This window comes from Nannobrachium achirus (genome assembly GCF_963921795.1).
Source record: "Nannobrachium achirus genome assembly, contig: SCAFFOLD_315, whole genome shotgun sequence".
In the NCBI taxonomy this organism is placed as follows: domain Eukaryota; kingdom Metazoa; phylum Chordata; class Actinopteri; order Myctophiformes; family Myctophidae; genus Nannobrachium; species Nannobrachium achirus.
In genome coordinates this window covers 9,820-27,500 of record NW_027664541.1, presented here as the reverse complement: position 1 = coordinate 27,500, position 17,681 = coordinate 9,820, and the positions used below count along the sequence as shown (strand labels likewise).

At 44.6% G+C, this 17,681-nt stretch overlaps 1 protein-coding gene across 1 annotated transcript in view; it reads right to left on the bottom strand.

Annotated features, from left to right (window-relative positions):
• Positions 1–17,238, bottom strand: part of LOC308280945 (kalirin-like) — a gene marked incomplete at both ends in the record, with an annotated part of 49,095 nt that extends 31,857 nt beyond the window's left edge. The window contains 5 exons of the mRNA XM_080755242.1: positions 2,980–3,049; positions 11,145–11,248; positions 12,136–12,202; positions 14,420–14,559; positions 17,152–17,238. Of these exons, the coding sequence (XP_080611368.1) occupies positions 2,980–3,049; positions 11,145–11,248; positions 12,136–12,202; positions 14,420–14,559; positions 17,152–17,238 (468 nt within the window). The remainder of the gene's footprint in view (positions 1–2,979; positions 3,050–11,144; positions 11,249–12,135; positions 12,203–14,419; positions 14,560–17,151) is intronic.
• Between the last annotated feature and the right edge of the window lie 443 nt (positions 17,239–17,681).

Below are 17,681 nucleotides of genomic sequence, written 5' to 3'. Positions count from 1 at the left end.
TCTAGGGTGTTCATAAAAGCCTGATTAGATGATACCAAAAGTTTTTTTGAAAGTGAAATACCCCTTTAAAGCTATACTGTGTAAGTTGCTCAACTAGTGGTCAGAGCTGTATAGCAAACCGCGGTCGCGTCCACGTCTTTCGGCCGTTTTTCGCCACGGACCGGGCCTCACACCCCCGCGTCTGCCTCCACCTCGCCGAGATCTATCTTTAGAGGGGTCCCTGGTTCCTGTGCGTTCAGGCATTCCGGAGAAACGGACTCCTTCACCCGAGAATATGTTGTTGTTATGTTGAGGCAAGCTACTTCCTGAGAAGTCAGCAAGATGCGCCTGTGATTGGCCGGTAGTGTACCATGTGTTTATGATCGGCGATATGATTGGCCAACGTATACACATGATGCAGATGACGTCATTTTGCCGCGAAATTCTCCCCCCCTCACGGCTCATAGAAAACATAAAGAGAAGGCTTTAGAAGCTGAAATTAACGGAGTGGGGGTTCTAAAACTTTAGCGATTTAACAGCTAGGACAATTTTAAGATTTGTTTTATAAAAAAAGTTACAAGGTATAACTTTAAAGTCCATGTCCACAGATGCATCCTTCCTTTAACACTAGTGACTGTGAAAACCCTACCGCATGAACTGCCATAGGTCAAAATGACTGGTTAATTTCCTGTGATTTAATTGATTCATTTCACCTCTGGAATCATTTCAATGACACTCATACTGTACTTAACATGTACTAGTTCAAATTTATTTGGTTTACTTACAAGCAGAAAAACGGGCTTTGGATGAATGTATCTATATGGACGCAACAGATTCTACTTGTGTTCTTTGAAGAGCTGTATGACACACGTCTAGCAGATACGCAAGGCGGTTTAGGAGTAGAGCGCTCGTTTTCACCAGCGTCGGCAGGTTAGCTACACACCAGCGTCGGGAGGTTAGCATTTCACCAGGTTAGCATTCACTAGTGTTAGTTTTACTGAGGTTAAAGGAGCAGGAAACCCCACCTCTTAATTTGTTTTATGGGATTTCAGAACATGAAAAGAAATCTGAAATGTAGGCGTGGTTATCTGCCGTTGTGGGGGGAGGGGCGGAATAATGCGTGCATATTGTTGTGTTCTATCAGAGAGAGACAGAAAGAAGTGGGCACTTGTTGCTGTTTGCATTTCGGAAACACATTTTAAAACCAGCCATTAGAGGTGTAAAAAGTATAAAGATTCGGCAATTCCATGTTGTATAACGAGAACAAATTTGCAAGTATTTTACAAACAAGCTGTCTGAGCTTTTATCCATGGACAAACTTACTCCAGTTCTGGACTGTTTACCGCGGAACCGGAGAAGAATGGACGCTAGGCTAGCGCTGATAGCTATTTTCTGTGTAGTGTAGGGTGTAATAACCCTGTAATAATAAGTGTAATAGTGTAATAGGTGTAATAGTGTAATAGTGCATTACGTGTTATGTTGAAATAGCATAAATGTGATAATGTAATAGCGCAATAGCGTAATAGTGTAATATTGTAATAAGTGTAACTAATCTGAACATTTGTGTGGAGTCGTACATGGGGCTAAAGTGCTCAACACCATGTTGAGGTGGACCCATGATAGTCGTGAGATAGGCCTACTACCGCCATGTTTCAGGGCTAGAGAAACAGTATCAACTCAATCAGCTTTAACGTCATTATCATTTATCACCGGTCCGGATAGGAGTTTTATGTTTCATGTACCGCACGGTAAGCCTGTATTACAGTAGCAGCAGTTCAAATAGAGCAACACATGAATTAATATAGGGTTAGGGTACGAAACATGCAGAATCCGAAACAATAGCCAGTCCAGCAGCCGTCAACGCAGCTGATCAGCATCAGATAACTGCAGATTTGTACATTCGTTTGTTTTATATTGCACCTTTGTTACGATCACAGCGATTATTGCCATCACCTGGGCGGGTGAGTTGTGTATGTGTTCAACTGTTTAACACAACAACACAGCCATGCAGCCTTGCATTTTAAGTGCAGATTTCAGCATGGGAAAAGTGGTGGAAAAATGCACCCTCCAACCATTTCCTGGGTAGTGGGATCTGTTGCAGGTTCTTATAGTCTATGATGGCATTCCAATTCATGCTATTATGTTGCAAACTGTGTGTGAGCAGGATAATAGCATGGCAAGCTGCCAGTTAGCAATGGTTGCTAAGCTAGTAGGGGTGTAACAATATAGTAACTGTATCGAAATGTCGTTTTCAACTTAAAAAACCGTAATATATCGAAATGAAAACAGCTAAAATCGAATCGTATCGTTTTATTTTGTATCGTATCGAATCGGCAGTGCAAAGAATCGATTGTATCGATACTACCTTCTTGTGCATTGTATTTAGCATTTTTAAGAAGAAACATTTTAAAGTAGGGGTTTAATTACTTTTCCTTTCCATATAGCTGCACTGGTCTATCGATAAATGTGTGTAATCTCTGGGTTCATGTCAAGGTGCAGGTTTGTCAACATACAATGACCATGTATTTGGCAGATAATCACTGTTTACTTATTTATATCCATAATAATACATGTTTCCCTTAAAAACCTGCACTATCCACACCTTTCACACAGATTTAATTTCTTTGATAAATAGTTACTTTATCGATTTTAAATCATTGAATCGAATCGTATCGTGTCGCCATGAATGAACCAATATCGTTCATGTATCGTATCGTCAACCATGTATCGTGATATGTATCGAATCGCTATTAAAATGTATCGTTACACCCCTATAAGCTAGTATTGGACAATTGCTTTTGGGGAGGGGCATAGAAGGGCTAATTCCTCTCACACTTGCTTCGGTGACAGAGAGCTGCTACTTTGAGTCAACACGGACAGTTTGTTTAATGTCTATCAAATTAACTCTTCTATTTACAGGGAAACAGATTGAAAAAAACATTATTTTAACTTCTCAGGCCGCGACCTCCTAATGCATGCACATATGCACACACAGCTTACATGCTTCATGAACAGTTGAGGCAGTAGCTTGTGGTCTTCCAGACATTTCTCCAGCTCCCCCACAAAGAAACTGCAGAAGAACAGCAAACAAAAACACGCAATAAGTGTTATAATAAATACACGTGTGTTGTGGTTATGAATACACATTTTATTTGAACGCACTTTAATCTCAAAGTGTCCGCAGTCTGTGAATGATCCCAGCAGCAACGAATGCAGCCAAAAGTCAGATGGCTTACTATGGTTAAACAAAAATAAAAATAAAACTTTGTTCTGATTTTGGGAGAAAACAAGCCACAGTCAACTGGCTATATCTCTGCACTGGATTATCGCGTCCCACAATTTTGTTCCTGCATGCGTGTCAGCAGGCAGAAAACTCATTTTCTTTTGCTGTGATTATTTTTGAGCATTTGTAGTGTTATTTGACAGATTTTCTTTTGCTTATTGATGATTATTGGTTGCTGTGTTTATTTGGAAGTGTTATATTATTTGACCTGCATGCATATGATTTTGAGTTATTTGTCTGCATGGCTTGTGTTGATTTTCTATATTTTTGTGTGTATTCATTCTGTTTTCTGCCATGGCACCCAGGAAATTAATGCATAGCAGCCGTACGTGATTAGATAGTGGTTTCTCGACCAATCAAGGCTGGTTTTGGACAGAGGGGCGGGTTTTCCCCAGGGAGTGGCGACTCCAAAATGTTTGTAGCTTTTAGCCCACAGCAGACAAGGAGACAGGAGAGACGAGACGAGCAGACTCTGAAAGAGCCAGCAGTGGGACGGAGGGAACACTACGGAGGACGACGGCCACCCAGAGAGAGGACCACACCGTTCCCTGTGGGGGACCAGAGAGGGAAAACGCTGACCCGAGTGTCGACGCATAATCTCTGCAGTGCCAGGGCTTTAGGCTCTGGCTGCCGGGAAGTCTCCAGATAAATGACACTCGTGGTCTTCAAGATGTGTACTATATGAACGAGAGCTAAAGTAGCCAACCTGGTACCCGTGAACCGTTGATCTGGCGTTTTCCCTGTCCTCCACAGTGACAGGGCACCAGGAGCTGCTGGCTGGCGTTGGTGTGACTGACAGTAGCAGTTAGAGCCGTCGTCCTTCTTTGAAACCCTCCCCTTGTTCTTTCCTCCATTACCCCACGGTAGGGTGACCATATTTTCAGCCGCCCAAATGGGACGCAAACCACTATTGCCTAAAACCGGGACCCTAAAAAGAATGTGCACGTTAACGCGCACGCACACGCCCATTCTCTAATGTTTGTGCACGCGCACATACACGCAGGTTTGCATACAGGCAGCAGTGAGTGATTGACAAACAGCCTCAGCGTTGAATTCAAACACGCAATGTATTTGTTCATTTTTTCTGATTAGTTAGGTGAGCATGTTTTCATAAAAATAACATGATAAATGTCTATGCAACGGTTGCAACCACTGAAAACAGCTACTATTATCTTAATTCTAGCGAAAACCGGGACAATTTTGTGGTGAATGTTGAAAACCGGGACATATTATTGTTTGTCTAGTTCTTCCAGTTCGGTACTCCATCCTATGGGTGGTAATACTGCGACATCCCAGGTCACAGAAACGGCTCACGTTTACTCCCGGAGGACAATTCCATTGGCCGAAGGGCATGTCAATGTCAATCAATCAAGGACCGCCCCTGCGGTGCCCTATAAATCCGGTGACTTCCCCAGTCACTTCCTCGTTTTCGCTTTCTGCCTAGAACAGACGCGACAACTCACATTCGCTCCTACCAACAACCTACTTCTCGAAGATTTAATCGTTCCAGAGACAGCCAACTGCGTCAAAGACAGATTCGCCCATCAGTTCAGGGACTCGTCTTCAGCCTTCGTTCCTGTTTTCATTGTGTTTTCACAGCGGTAAGATCTCCCACCGCTTTCCTCCACGGCGTGGTTATTACTAGCCCACTAGCCTTTAGCCCCCGCTAAGCTTGGCTCCCCACACTGTGTTTTTCCTAGCTTTCCTAGACTTTTTTTTATTGATTACTCATGCCATGGAGAGTAGAGTTCAATAATATTTTTAGTTTTTAGACACACTCCTAAGACAAAAATTTGATTAGTTTCGAAACAGGTACATTTATTGTTATCACATTTTTGTCTTAGGAATGCGACAAAAAACTAAAAATATTATTGAACTCTAGTCTCCATGGCATGACTAATCAATAGAAAAAAAATGGGGGTGAACTACTCATTTATCCCCCCCCCCCCCCCCCCCCAGGTGATGAAGCTCCTTCCCCAGATTACTGGATTACTGCCTACACAAATCCTGGGCCACACACAAAGATCCGGAGAAGCTCACCTTCGTTACAGAATTTGCTGACGCTCACAAGATAGATGTCCCCATGTGCCCCCACATAAGGGACGAGCCGCCACCCTCCAGGCTAAGTTCCTCAAGGCTAAGCCTTGAGCCAAAAGCCCTTTCACCCTCACAGGGGATAGACCGGTGCTCCCCGACTCCTATAAGTTTAAGATCTCAAAGAGTTCCAGAGAGGCATACAGGGCCACGCGGCGAGGACACTCAATGCGGCAAGCCTCGTCACTGCCTCGGTCAAGCGGCTGTTCAGGGAGGTGGAGGACAAACTGCCCCCCGAGCGGCCTTCATGGAACTCCTAGTGGACCTAAATGTCCATGCTGTGGCCTGGGCCAGCCGCATGGACCACTTGATGCAGCAGGAGTACGTTCGCTGGCTCAGCAAGTTAGATTGGCCCAAGGACTCCACGGAGAGGGCAGAACTCCACAACCTCCCCTGCCACCCGACAGAGATCCTGGCGGGTGGACTGCAAGCAGCCCCGGATTGGGGGAAAAAAACGGCCCTGGCATTTGAGGTCATCAACGGCCCTATGTCAAAACCACACGCACTGAATGAAGACACTTCACATTAATTTTGACCATATCGTTTTACTGTTTAAAAAACAGCAGTAATAACAGTGTTCTAAATATATAGAGAACGAAACAATGTCATTCGAGAACAAACATCCCATTCCTCTGTTTGCTCATTCAAAGTCATCATCTTCATCCTCAGTACACATTTGGACGGGATACTCGTTACGCACAGACTCGCTGAAACTGTCCCAGTTTGTAGCCAGACTGAGTAGCTCGGCCTGCAAGTTAGCAGGAGTTGCGTTGCTGTTGTGCCTCGTCAGGTTTGCGCTCAGCGCTTTCAGTGCGCCAGCAGGTACACCGTTAAGTTTCAAATAATCAAATCTCTTGGGGTCAAGCAGGGAAAAATCTGTGTACAGTTCTCTGTTTTTAGCAAAACGCTGGGAAAGGCTTTAATTGACTGTATCCAGAATTACAGTATGTACTGTAATCTCATACTTCTTATCAGCATCTTCTATGGTTGTGTCACCACATAATTCGCCTGGCATCCTTTTTGTTTGTTTTGTTCTGACTTTAGGCAGGGTGTCTTCCACTGTGTCCTCACTGTCACGTTCATCTAACTGGTCGTTCGCCCATTTCACAAAGGCGTCTGCTGCCGTCTTCACTCTTGCAAAGTCACGTGCATATTTTTCCATATCCTCTTGTGTCTTTGTGACAAAGCGATGTGCAGTGAGCAAATCCATTCCACTCGTTTGCAAGTACTCTGATAGCGGAGTTGTTGTTTGGAAGATGCGCAGAAATGTCTGGGCAGTGAGGATAGTTTGGTATTTCAGCAGGTTATCTGCATAACCGCTGGCATTCGTGCGCACCTTTGAAGGCAATTTTACTTTATTACTCAGTTCCCTAAGTGTCACTATCAGATCAATGTAAAGGCACCCAGCTGGATCCCCAAATAAGCCAAATACCTTTTTAAGCGCAGCATCTTTAGCCCACCATCGCGTTGCACCTATTGGTGACAGCCGCCTGTGCCGTGTGTCTTTGCTTACATCCTCCCATACATTCATTCTTTGGTATGAGTCTCGCAGGAAAACAGCAATGTCATTTAACAAATTAAAGAGTGATGCGGCCGTTAGATCGGAGCTTGTAGTGTCCGATAGCACTAAATTCAGTACATGGCTATAACACCATACGTGTACCTGGGGAACATCAGCTGACAAGAGTGCTGAAACGCCTCTATATTCCCCTTGCATGTTAGCCGCTCCGTCTGTAGCATTACCAACACAGTTAGCCAAATTAATGTCCATTTTCTCCAAAACACCCTTCACCAATTCAACGAAGGCCTGGCCAGTGGACAACTCGGTTTTAACCAGTGCAATCATTCGCTCCTGACATGTGTCTGCATTATTACATCATATTTGCTCAACAAGAGAACGAGTTCTAAAAAGGTCCCATGATCAGCAGCTTCGTCTTCCAAACTGAATGCAGCCTCTTGTTTGTCTCCCCTGTAACTGAGTCCACGTTTTCCAATTACTTTAACAATGTCAATAACACGCTCTAAAACCTGTCGCCACTGGCGCACTTGCTCTCTGGCAATAGACGTTTGATTTCCATCAAGCAGCTCAGGTATATTGCCTCTGTTCCCCTCTTAAAATGTAAGCGTAGGCAGCATCGTTATGAGGGCCAAGTATCTCATACGTTGATGTATATGTCTCCAGTCACTCATTCCAAGAGTAAAGGGGTTATCATGTTTGGAAAATGCCAGACACACAGAGCAGTATAATGTGTTTGATGTGTTACATTAAGTTAACCAAGATCGCCGTGTCCCATCGCTACAATTAAATACACTTTTAACTGTTTTGTTGGTGGTTGTTTGAAATGGATGGTACTTAAAAAATAAATCCAAATCTGCTGATTTTGGCCGAGCGAAGTAGTCAAATGCAGTCTCCCCAGTCTCACTCCCAGCCCCAGGTTCATCATCATCATCACCTACAGTTCCAACGCGATCATCCACTTCCTTATCCAAGTTGTTGTTTTTATCCGGCGGTGGCGACTCCTCCTCGGCCTCGGGAATAATAACAATGCTGCCCTGTCCTCCACCTTCAATCTCTCCAGCACCGTGACCGGGCTCCTCTGATAGCTCCTCCACGTCCCCGACCCCGACGATAGGTGACTTGGTTGAACTTGTGGCCGGCTCAGCCGTACTAATACTACCCCGGCCGAGAGCACTACTGGCCGGTAGCGACGCCTCCTCCTCCTCGCTATATTAAAAGCAGGCTGCTGCTGGGCAAACATTTTAGTTATTTTTAAACATTTCCCTGCATCTGCCTCCAAACTTTTTCGTTTTTTAGCTTGTACTTTCTCCCAGCCACCTTTTGCTTTTTTGTTTTGTTTTCGCTCCATTTTCACCTTGCAATTTGCACGCAAACGCTAGTAGTCCCACCTTCTATCAACGTATCCCGCGCCACCTTTCTTTGAACTAGTTACGTTGACGTAGCCTACGTTGCGTAACTTGCGTATGTTGCGTACGTTGACGGAGCAAACCACTTGAGCAGCAGGGGGAATTGAGTCTCTACCTCCCTCCCTACCCAGTCACAATCACGTCGTTGGACCTAATCCTCCCGACCTTCGAGAGGGTCCGGAGATACGGCCTGGAGGTGCTGTTGGTGGCACCAAGACCAGGGGTGTGGAGCTCAGTATTTGCTCCACTCCTGTACATGAAGCCTTGGCAACTGCCTCTCCTCAGAGGTCTAGTAGAGCTAGGCGAGCGAGTCGCAAGATATTTCATCCAGAAATGGCCCGTGAGAGGGAGAAGCTGAGTGCAGCTGGCCTGTCCCCGGCAATCGTCGCGACGATGCAGCGGGCTATAGGGCTTCCTCTACACTTGAGGTGTATCAAGGGGAGTGGGAGGCCTTCGAGGACAACCCGGCCTGTGCCTCCATACACATCATTCTTGATTTCCTTCAAGCCTGCGTGGCGAAGAAGCTGAAGCCTTCTACGATCAGGGGCTATATGGCGACTGTCAACAGGGCTTTGATGGTGAGAAGCCCTCGAAGGTCCCTTGGGTGTCTACGTTTATGGCTGGGGTCAGACGTGACAACCTGTCTGCCAGACCTCTTGCGCCATCGTGGGACTTTGGAGGTGGTGTTGAGGGGCCTGAGTCAGCCCCCGTTTGAACCTTTGGAGAGCATCTCCTTGAAGCTTCTCAGCCTCAAGACGGCTCTCCTATTGGCCTTGACTACGGCCAAGAGGGTTAGTGATCTTCATGCACTCTCTGTGTCAGAAGATTGCTTGAGGTTTGCTTGTGACGACCGTAAGTTCTTACCAAAGTCTCCAGTTCATACTGAAGAATGGAGTAGTGCAGGAGGTTCCGGTGGAACTGCTTGCCTTCCATCCTCCTCCCTTCACTTCGGAGGAGGACAGGGCGCTTGAACTGTCTTAGCCCGGTCTGGGCGCTGAAGGTCTATTGTGAGATGACAAGGGATCGTAGAAATGCGAGCTGTCTCTTTGTCTCTCGTAGTAAGTCCACCAAGAAGAGATCGCCAAGGCGACTCTATCTGGTTGGATTGTGGAAGCTATTAATTTAGCTTATGAAGGTGAAGGTGGCCCGGCCCCCAGGCCTCGACTAGGGGAGTTTCTTCCTCATGGGGTCTCTCTCAGGGAACCTCCATTCAGGAGGTGTGTATGGCGTTTAATTGGAAGTCGCCCTCCACCTTTGCAGGGTACTATCATTTGGGCGTTGTGCTGCGGTCCTTGGCGCATTCAGTCCTTGGGGTAGCTGCTTCTTCTACCTGAGGTGTTGCCCTTGGCATTTTACACCTTGCCAGTGATGCAGTTGAGCTTTCCTTCCTGACCAGCCCGTTAGTGGTCTTAGTGAAGGGGGACCCTCTCTCCTTATGAGTGAATTCTTATATTCTTATAAGGCAGGCTGCCATGTCATTAGCTGAATGAGGTGGGCTTAGCCTGTCAGGGTCTCTAATCTCTCCTGATCCCTACCCCTGAGTCCGGTGGGCTCAGGGGTCCCATAGGATGGAGTACAGAACTGGAAGAACATAGACAAACACAAGTGTTTCGAACGAAACACCTGTTTGTTAAGTTCTGGAAGGAGGTACTCCATCCGACTCTCGGCCCTTGTTCGTGTTCAGAGCAGAGCTTTCAAAGAGGAAGTGACTGGTCACCGGATTTATAGGGAACTGCAGGGGCGGGCCTTATAGCATGATTGACATGCCCTTCGGCCAATGTAATTGTCTTACGGGAGTTAACGTGAGCCGTTTCTGTGATCTGGGATGTCGCAGTAGCGCCACCCATAGGATGGAGTACCTCCTTCCAGAACTTAACAAACAGGTGTTTACTTCGAAACACTTGTGTTTTAGAGATATTTGTCTGCGGGACACACAACTTGAAAACTGGACAGTCCTGGCCGAACCGGGATGTCTGGTCACCCTACCCCACGATTTTCATTCTGTTTTGTTTTATTGCGACCGTAGGTCGCAGTTTACTTATACTCTCATACTATCCAAACCTCCACCGGCCGTCAGTCCGTCCGTCCGTCCGTCCGTCCGTCCGTCCGTCCGTCCGTCCGTCCGTCCGTCCGTCCGTCCGTCCGTCTGTCTGTCTGTCCCTCCGTCACGTCACTCGTCACACGCCGTAACTCGGGCTAGGAGCGACCAGGAGAGCCGGGGCCGGTACCTATTCGTCCGCCTTGATGGCGCGGAGACCCCACCCCTCATTTCTCACATGGCCCTCTTCTAGCGCCACCATGAGGCAGATTCTTGCAAGACACATTTTTGGACACTGCTCCTACAGATTTTGCCCTAAAATCACACAAACCGGTACACAGTATCTCTACAGTCATGTCATCAAAATTAATCTGTCCCATCTAGCGCCACCATCTGGACGATTTTGGAAAAACACATTTTTGGCCTATTTGGGAGTCATACTGATTATTTTAGTTTAGAAGGGCCCTTTTAAATAACATTTAGGAAGTTATTTTATTGTGTTTGTGTTTAGATGCCCTTGTAATAGAAATAAAACGTGTTCAACTTTTGCTACATTTGCCTCTGTTTTAAGTTTTTGCCTTTTAATCCAAGCTGTCTTAATGAATCTGTGTTGCCTTTTATATATTTTTTATCTTTAAACTGAGGACCAGACCTCATATCAAAGGTGGCGTAGTCGGCTATTTTTAATTAAGTTAAAGCACCTTTGCACTTTATTATTTCTACTTATATTTTATTATTGAAATTACCACTTCTTTTATTGTGTATTTGGTGTTTTTAACAAATAGAAAAATACATAAAACGCTAGCGTGCGTGTGTGTGTCATACTCGCGGTGCCAGTCCCATATCTGGTGGATGTTTCCAAACACGATCTTGTCTTTTCCCTTCATGTCTTCAGGAACTCCTTTATGCTCCATCATCTGCATGAAGCCCTGAGCATGCGCAAACACACACACACACCCACACACCCACACACACACACACACACACACACACACACACACACACACACACACACACACACATTTACTCCGGTGGTCTGTGATTGGAGAATGAGTAGCAACAGATTCTTCTCTGGTTTCAAACACCCATTCCATGGTAAAAAGGAAGGGGAAGTACATGGGCCAGATATCACTCTAACAGGTGCCGTACATTTTGCATGTTTCTGAAACCGACCACGGTTCAGTTAGGTTCTTGTAAAGGAGCGCTTGTTTTTAGTGGAGATGACGGAGGCACGGCGTCTTAAGTGGACTTGATCCACGTGAGACACCGGCGAGCGAGCGAGTCACCGTGTCGAGCGTTGCGAAGTCTGCTTGAGCCGACTCAGCGCTGTCCGAGTCTAAACTCTAAACAGTAAATCTATAATCTTTTCTTTCGAAAATCTTTTCTTTCAGTCAGGACCGTTTTTTATCAATTCTAAGCCGCAGGGTTTGTGTTACGGCCGGTAGAAGAGGCCGCCGTTTTGAGAAAAAAAAGAAAAAAGGAAAAGAATCCGGAGAAAACTGCATTTTTGTGCACCCGCTAAACAGGAAGTCAACGAGACAGACAGACAGCACGTCCTGGAGACGTGATTTCGCGCTGCATGTTGGGAAATGGAGTTTGTTTCATCACCGCGGTAGCCAAGTGCAGTAGCTACAGTACAGTATAGTTTACTGTACAACACGTCAACGCGTCGTTGGGCACACGTAGACATCAAAGAGATTGGCGCGTTGACACCACGTGGGCGTTTAATGTGTTAAGTAACTTAGTTACTTCACACCACTGGTTAGCTGCAGCCTCTGTTTGAGGAGCACTGATTTAAAGTGACATGTGCTCTCACCTCCACCACCATTCCCAGGTCTTTGACATAATCCTTCTCTGTCTGAATCAGCTCATTCAGGACAAACCTGTGGACAGACAGACACACGTTCATTATATATGGACAGACGGACAGACAGACAGACAGACAGACAGACAGACAGACAGACAGAGACACACACACACACACACACACACACACACACACACACACACACACACACACACACACACACACACACACACACACACACTGTTCATTACATGTGGACAGACAGACACATGTAAACACTGTTCATTACATGTGGACAGACAGACACATGTAAACACTGTTCATTATATGTGGACAGACAGACACGTGTTCATTATATGTGGACAGACAGACACGTGTTCATTATATGTGGACAGACAGACAGACACATGTAAACACTATGTTCATTATATGTGGACAGACAGACACGTGTTCATTATATGTGGAGAGACAGACAGACAGACAGACAGACAGACAGACAGACAGACAGACAGACACACACACACACACACACACACACACACACACACACACACACACACACACACACACACACACACACACACACACACACACACTGTTCACATGTAGAGGTAGAGGCTACATGTGGACAGACAGACACATGTAAACACTATGTTCATTATATGTGGACAGACAGACAGACAGACAGACGGTGACGAAAACTAAATAAAAACGAAGCCATGACTTTACGGCCCATATTTTCGTCCATGCTAAAGCTCTAAACTTCTTTGCCCATTCCCTGCTAGGCCCGATAGTCCCGAGAATATTTTAATGTCTCTACCTGCCAGGCCCGATAGTCCCGAGAATTTCCTGTTTAAAAAAAATAAAAAATAAATAAATAAAAAAAGTTTTTTTTTCAAAATACATTTTTTTACACCCAAAAATGTAGGCATGATAGCAATTAGCCCTATTCACGACCCGCCCACCCAGCAAATTTCTCAGCATCCCCCGGGTGCTGACATCAATTTAGAAGGGGAAACTATAACAGAAATAGCTGGACTTAAAGCCAACAAATCATAGTTTTGAACGGTAAAGTAAATTATAATGCTTTGTGCCTTTTACTATCATGTGTTCTTGATCATGCTAGCCGTATTTTATACTTTACTATTCGGAAATTGCATTAAATTTGCGATTTCTGTGTTAACTCTATAGGCTATAAACTATAGGCTAACATTTCCATGTATTTCTTTTTTTAGTTTTTTTTTTTTTTACAGTAAATGCATTTTTTCCATTATCAACAAAAATCTATATGCACTACATTTGACTAGGGCCTTCGAAAACAGTACTTTAACAGACAGAAGGCAAGTCAACCTTTTTATTTTTGGAAAATATTTGAAGAAACTAAATGTGTACCGTCTCTTTAAAAGTGTAATTTATAACGCATAGTACGACGGTGTCACGCAACAAAAAAATACCCAATCAACAAGCTCACACCGCGTCTGCTCGCACCGCGTTGTGATCTTGTAGATCCGCTATTTTCGGTAGACTGAGAAGAAGTCACCCTCGCAACGCATAAGTCCTACATCTCATTAGTCCAAATTTAGTTAGGGTTAGGTTTTAGGGTTAGGTTAGTTTTACTGAGGTTAGGGTTAGGATTTGGGTTAGGTTTAGGCATAGTTTTACTGAGGTTATGGTTAGGGTTAGGTTTAGGTTTGGGCATGGTATTTTTCACCAGGTTAACATCAACAGATTCTGACTAATGGGATGTAGGAACAATGAGATTTTAGACCGTTGCCATGGCACCCTACAAGCTTACCTGGTTTGCGTGGCAACCAAGTGTAAAATCAGCATCAAGTCAAAATACATTGTTGACAAAATCAACTGTAGATTTAGTTGCCTGAAATCTAATATTTAGTCGACTAAAACTAAAACTTTTCAGATGACTAAACATATGACAAAAAACTAAATGAAAATGTATTCAAAAGACAATGACTAAAGGCTCATTCCCACCGGATTACGATAAAAGATAACGATAACGACATGTCGGCGTTGACATCAACTATAATGGCTTTATCGTTGTGGTGTGACGCTGCCATCCACTTCAATTGAAATTTTTATTTTTTATCGTTATCACGGCCCAGTGGGAAAGGGCCTTAAAACTTAAAGAAAATGTATTCAAAAGTCTATGACTGAAACTTAATGCAAATCTATTCAAAAGACTAAGACTAACTAAATTATAATTTGCTGTCAAACTCAACATTCATGTGACCTGACTGCAGTGATACAGTTGCCTCCAGTAGAGGGCAGTACTTACATGCGTCCTCGCATGGCTTTGGCTCTCTGCTCCACTTCAGGGTTGCGTTGCTGGAGGGGCGTGGCCTGCTCTGAGGGCGGAGCCTGCTCTGGGGGCGTGGTCAGGGAGGTGAATCCTGGGAACGCCCCCGGCTCCAGAGTCTACAGGACGAGAGAGAGAGAGAAAGAGAGTTACGGGGAACACACACTGCCTGCGGACATTTTTTTCTGCGCGCCAACGCCTGATAAATAGAATAGTGGCGTATTGATGCGGTGGTCGAGGCGTGAATTTGCGTCTGCCGGCGTTCATTGAAAATAATGAGGGCGGCTGTTTTTTTTTCCAAGGAGTGGGTTAAAAAAAATGGCATGGCAATGTCATAAACCCGCCCATATTTGTATACTAGGCCACGATTGCATTTGTGGCCTGACATGCTACTGTATATGTGTATCCAACTGCCCATGACTAGAGAACGGATGGCAGAAATTAAAACATCGGAGGATGGATCTAGAGATGCTCCGATTGATCGGTGCCAATAATTGATCGGCTGATAATGGCTATATCGGTATCGATCTGTGTTTCCATAATGGATCAAAGCGAGCCGATCGATCTGATGACGTTTAAATATAGGGACCGACAGTGCATTATATCTAGGGATGGAGCTTGTTAATTTTTATTGATAATGAGCACCTTATCGATCATGCTTATCGAGCCGGGCTTTTATCGAGCCCACTATTGAGCTTTTGCTGTTATTTTGTGGAAAGACATGATGAGACACTATCAATTCTGAAGCTTTAAAAAAAAAAATATATATATATATATATATATATATATATATATATATATATAGTTTTACAGTACTATTCATGAATTAATAATAATAGCCTACTGTAAAACTATACTATAAATTGTATAGGTATATTATAAACCAAAGGCTAACATTTCCATGTATCTTTTTTTTTTTTACAGTAAATGATTTTTTTTTCCATTATCAACTAAAATCTATATGCACTACATTTGACTAGGGCCTTCAAATACAGTACTTTAACAGACAGAAGGCAAGTCAACCTTTTTATTTTTGGAAAATATTTGAAGAAACTAAATGTGTACCGTCTCTTTAAAAGTGTAATTTATAACACATAGTACGACGGTGTCACGCAACAAAAAATACCCAATCAACAAGCTTGCACTGCGTCTGCTCGCACCGCGTTGTGATCTTGTAGATCCGCTATTTTCGGTAGACTCACTAGACTGAGAAGAAGTCACGCTGGTGGCAACGTTATGGATCCCTTCGCACGGAGCGATACATTATAACTCTATGGTAGGGATTTTGAGTATCCCTCTATCCCAAACGGATTATTATCGATGGAATCATTCATATTTTCAAGCACCACATACTTTGGGTGGAAGAGAACCGTTGTCACGCTGCTGCAACAGCAGCAATCACGTAGGAGTTGTTTCAACTCGTCGCAGACATGCAAAGTTATTGATTGCACTTGGCTCTTATGTGATGCACTGTGGACAAGTGCCTGGCTCCGTCTGCATTGTCGAAGTGTTCCCTCCCGAGCATGATGTAACAACCGTGCTGCATATAGCCCATTGTATTTAGCTCTCCCCTTGTCTTTTCAAAAAGGTAACCTCACTTTTTAGTGTTTCACGCGTTCCACCGTTGTTCCGCGGCACGCATGCACTTCCAAAGCACATAACTATCAATGACAATGACGCAATGTACCTCCCGGCCCGGCCCATGACGTGACGCTTCCCAATAACAGGCTCGACAAGCCAAAAGCTTATTGATACTCGGGTCTCGATAAATTCAGAACCGGGTTTGTAATGGACCCGGTTTTCGGGCTCCATTCCTAATTATATCCCATGGCTAATGCGATCTGTGAAATTTCATTGGCTCCCTAAGGAGGCGTGGCTGTAGCAAAAATGTGTCTCTCTTCACATGTTGAGTTTGGAACCGGAGGTGGATGTGAACAGAACAACGCAGCAAACATGGCGTCGCCAGTCTGGAAGTTTTACAAAGTAAAAGAACAGGACAACAAATTTGCCGTTTGTAATGTTTGTGCAAAGGAGGTACCTCGTGGAGGATCGCTTCCAAAGAGTTTCAACACCACGAACCTCATCAGACATTTGAGTGAGCACACCAAGGAATATGACGAGTATAAAAAACTAGCGAACGCTAAGGCAGAGAAACAGCGGGCAGCTGCAGCAGAAAAGCCACTCACCCAGCTGACCGTAACAGATTCACGGAAATGCAACGAATCCTACAGTGACGACAGTAAGAGAAAAAAAAAGAATTAAATGAGTCGTTAATCGATTTCATCTGCCTTGATCATCAGCCCCTGTCTGTGGTGGAAAATGTAGGGCTCAACCGCTTAGTTTCCAAGTTCGATCCACGATACACGATGCCTGGACGCAAATATGTGACTGACAGAATTATACGCGACTGTATACAAGCACCTCGAAAGCCTTATGAAGAACGACTATATCGTGTCAATCGTGTCAATGTGGAGTTCCAGTTCCAGTTTAACCGCACAGTTTATTGACGAGAACTTTGAGCTGCAGAGAGTTGTGCTTCACTCACAGGAGTTTTATGGGTCACACACCGCGGCAAATATCGCCGATGCTTTCAAAGCCATGTTCCTAGCATGGGGGATCCCACTGAGAAAACTGCACGTTATATTGCGGGATAACGCCAGAAACATGGAGAAGGCTACATACTGTACCCAAGTCTACCGTGCATGGCGCACACACTGCAGCTCGTTGTGAATGAGGGCTTGTTGGCACAGCGTGCCATCATTGATATAGCTGCAATTGGACGACGCATCGTAGGCCATTTTAAACATTCTCAGACAAACTACGACAAACTATTCGACATTCAGAAAGTCGTAAACGGCCCGACCAGCAGGGCAAATGGCTACAGCAGGACGTCCCCACCAGGTGGAACAGTACTATTGCTATGCTAAAAAGTTTACTGGAACAGAAACGTGCCCTATGTTCTTATGCAGCTGACCATGATGATTTGCCTCCCTTGTTCACCGGCAGCCAGTGGAAATTGGTCGAAAACGTGATTACACTGCTCGCACCCTTTTAAAGCTCCAAAACTTGATTTTATCAATGTTCTTATTGAAGGGGGCTCCCCTGATGTATTTGTCCTATCCGAGACGTGGTTTACTGAGATCATACTAGATTCAGATATTGCCATAAATGGCTATAACCTGTTTAGAATATAGGAAATCAAGAGCGGGTGGGACTGTAATTTTAGTCAAAGAACATTTAG